The 3,532-nt window shown below is 41.5% G+C and overlaps 1 protein-coding gene across 1 annotated transcript; it reads right to left on the bottom strand.

Annotated features, from left to right (window-relative positions):
* Window positions 1-1,884: 1,884 nt before the first annotated feature.
* On the bottom strand, window positions 1,885-3,272 carry LOC117850478 (uncharacterized). Its single transcript, XM_034732301.2, has one exon. The coding sequence runs from the start codon at window positions 2,977-2,979 to the stop codon at window positions 2,041-2,043; it is 939 nt and encodes a 312-aa protein (XP_034588192.1). The 5' UTR covers window positions 2,980-3,272; the 3' UTR covers window positions 1,885-2,040.
* Between the last annotated feature and the right edge of the window lie 260 nt (window positions 3,273-3,532).

Below are 3,532 nucleotides of genomic sequence, written 5' to 3'. Positions count from 1 at the left end.
ACAGTTGATCACAGAGCAACGTCCTGCGGCTAAAAGACGACATTCCTCTAACCATGTGCACATGCATATACTATATACTATTTGCATGACTACCCAACAACCAAACTACCTCCAACACTCAATAGACAACGCTTCAGTACACTTGAAAAGCTGGTGAACTCAGTGACCAAGCTTGTCTGGGAGCGCGAAACCAGCTCAGGAGCAAGACAAGCACAGTGTAGTGCATATCTGTACTTAGCATATTTGCATCTGCCGCAGCTTACACGCTTTAAGAAATCTGTAGGAACCTATACTATAATTTTCTGCTTTCCACTTTCCCAGATATGCAAAAGCTTGCTGCACCATGCAGCCAGCAATGCAAATCATGGATGCACAAAGGGTTCGTTCTAAGGCGCTCGAGCTGCTCATGGCTCCCTGGGTAAGCATAAACGTGCGCATATGCGTTCTTAGCCTTCTCTTTGAATTGAATTTTGCAGTTAAAATCCAACTAGCAATGTGTTGCCCAGGGCATTGTGTATGCACGTTGTTGGATGTGTGTGCAGTGTGCTGCATGTCATGTTGCCAAATGATCTGCTGGTCACAGGGAAACTTGACTTCTCTTTCATAGGAAAACTTAAAGATCGAAATGGGCTTAAGACACCTTTATGCAAGCCAACGAAGGGAACAAAGCTAAGCACAAGGCGCTAAAACTACTCTATCAGCTGAGGACAAAAACGCTATAAGAATGTCATTTTGGTATATATGTTTGTCTTATTGCCATGAAAATTAGGAAGCAAACAAAAGAGTTGCATGGAGAAGGGAGAAGAGGGAATATGTACTGTGGAGAATGGAATCCAAGTACTGATACAGGCATCAGAGGAAATATATCCTAGAGAGGGCGTTCTGGCATCACATGCATGTGCATTGCTTAATTTTCTGTTCCGCTGCTGGAATGTGTCAGTGAGGGCTTAATTAGTGAGCACGGGAAGGTAAGATGACATTTTCTCCCTCACTTCCATACACTCGAGTCAGAAACGTCTGTACGTTGTGATCCAAGTTATTTCTCTCTCATAATTGAAGATGGTCTCGCTCACCATGCAAGAACGGCATGCTCTCTCTCTCTCTCATTCTCACACACACACACACACGAGAGTAATAACCGATTGATAGTGCAGGCAATAATGCAAATTAATTTTCATTATTTCGTCTATGCTACAAATAACCTTAACGGCCTTATGACGAGGACATCACTAATCAGCCTTAGATACGAAGCATCAGTTGACGCTAACCAAGCTTCATAATCCTTATAATTTAGAACAAATTAAATTTCAACTGTTAATTAGAGTCTTAAAAGATCGATCCTACACTGATATTTTCCCTAGTTCAAATATGAACTCAATGCTTGGACGTATATATATGAATAGTAACTTATTTAAATAGTGTGGACGATAAATAACTGAAACTGTCCGGTTGACTTGATCAATCATATATTTTCTTCTCGGGTGGTGCTCAAAAAATTTATTCATAGCTACCTGTCCTCTAGAACTCCCATATTGAAACAATAAAACTGAAGTTGAGCCAAGCTGTAAATATTTGCTCATACTATACAAGAAAAATGCTGTTCTCAAGAGTAGAAAATACAGCTTTGTGCAATTTAGATGTGCATTACATGCTACATGAACCCACAGCGTTTATTGCCTGGTTTATGATGAGATTTGTTCAGTTATCACATGGAATTTGTTTGATCAAGGGAGTAAACCAAAAACTCTATTGTTATGGAAACTACAGAAAAACAATGAAAGTAGGGTTCAACGTCTTGTTACAACATCTGGCAAACCCATTGTGAGCTCCTATCAAAGTTCAAGTACAGTTTCATTCCGGAAGAGAAACAATGAAGTTGTGCAGTCAAATCATGGAACTAGGGACATGTACACTTCAAAGATGGAAACAAAATAGGGTGAAAATTAATCGCTCAAACGAACACTTATATGAAGGAAAGGTGAATAAATACAAATCATTTTCATGATTATTCAGATAGAAGTGTTGAAATGAACAGAATCTCTACTTTGTTTTTGGCACTTCTCCGAGCCTAAGCTCAAGATCTAATTCTTCATCCGGGGAGCTAGGACAAAGTTTTAGTACCTTTGCACAACTTGGCTTGTCATCACCATCATAGTTGTCATCTTCTTGAAATTTTCCGGGCGATGAACACAGAACCAAAGGAGATGCCACCAAATCAATTTTTCTTCTCTTGCAAGTAACTTGAAAAATCTCATCATCATCACTAGCATCGAAATCCTTTCTTGTACGGCAACCAAGAACACTAAGCTTTAGTTCACATCTCTCGCCATGCAATTCCGTGTTAGAACACATCCTTTCTGCTGGTTTAGGATGATCTTGGGATAATCGAGGAGCATCTAGAATCACCTGTTTCTTACCATAACCATTACTGTAAGCTTGAAGGGAGGTAAGTGGACTACTCAAGACTTGTTTTCCCCAAACAGTTCTTTTGGCTGCAACTGGAACATAAGATCTAGAAGGACGCGGAAGAACACTGCATATGAGATTAGGGTTAGTCTCAGTGCTAGGAGCGCTAGGTTTTACACCATAGGCCTGCTGCAAAGCGGCAATTTGAGGAGGGCATGGCTGGATCAAATAGCTTTGATGGTCTGACACGATTTGGTTATCGGTTCCACCATCTTCAGCCACCCCAGCGAGCTTGAGCCTTGCCCTGTCCCTCCTGTGCACGTTCATGTGCCCACCGAGTGCCTGGGCTGACCGGAACTCACGGCCGCAAAAGCTGCAAGTGTAGGACCTCGGCGGCCAGATGCAACCTCCGAGAGGCCCAGCAGAGTCCTCAGCAAAGGCACGTTCCTCCCATGACTCGTAGTAGGATGCTGAGCTGCTACTTCCTCTGCCGACGGCGATTGTGGTGGTAAAGAGAGGCTCCTTCTGATCACTTAGACTATTCAGCATCCAGTACCTTGTTGGATCCATCATACAACACTGACCTCACAGCTGAGCTCTTAACAAAAAAAAAAGAGGAGGAAAAGCTCAAAATTAAAGAAAATCCTAGACGTAGAGGTGAGGCATCAGAATTGATCCTATATATGAAGCACAATAAGAGTGAATCTGAGAATCTAGCTAACAAGAGGAAGGAAAAAGGAAGACGAGGAAGAAGTTGCAAGGGAGGTGAGGAGGCTTGCTTGATATGCTTGTGTCTCTATGGATGCGTACTGACTGCGACTGGTCTTTTGCTTGTCTGTTGTACTAGCTTGGCACTCGTCCTCCAACCAATATTTATGACCAACGAGGTCCCACACATTATTTCTGCTCATTTTGTAACAGGTAGTACTCGAATTCATTCTGAAGGAACAAAAAGTGGAATCATATTGAATCTCTAGCTTGTGACAGTGATACTTGTCAGTGAATACTACTGTTTATAAGAACAAATGCAATTAATTTCTCTCTCAAAAAATTGTGTCTCATATCATCTGGTGGATAAATATCTGAGAATTGTGGAACATTGGATTAGTTATATCTGTTCAATATA

Source organism: Setaria viridis, chromosome 3, assembly GCF_005286985.2.
Source record: "Setaria viridis chromosome 3, Setaria_viridis_v4.0, whole genome shotgun sequence".
Taxonomy (NCBI): Eukaryota; Viridiplantae; Streptophyta; class Magnoliopsida; order Poales; family Poaceae; genus Setaria; species Setaria viridis.
The sequence above is the reverse complement of the archived record's forward strand: the minus strand, read 5'-3'. Positions and strand labels throughout refer to the sequence as shown.

What these genes read in the sequence shown, in the direction of transcription:
- LOC117850478 (XM_034732301.2), bottom strand. Translation starts at nt 2,979, where the DNA reads ATGATGGATCCAACAAGGTACTGGATGCTGAATAGTCTAAGTGATCAG.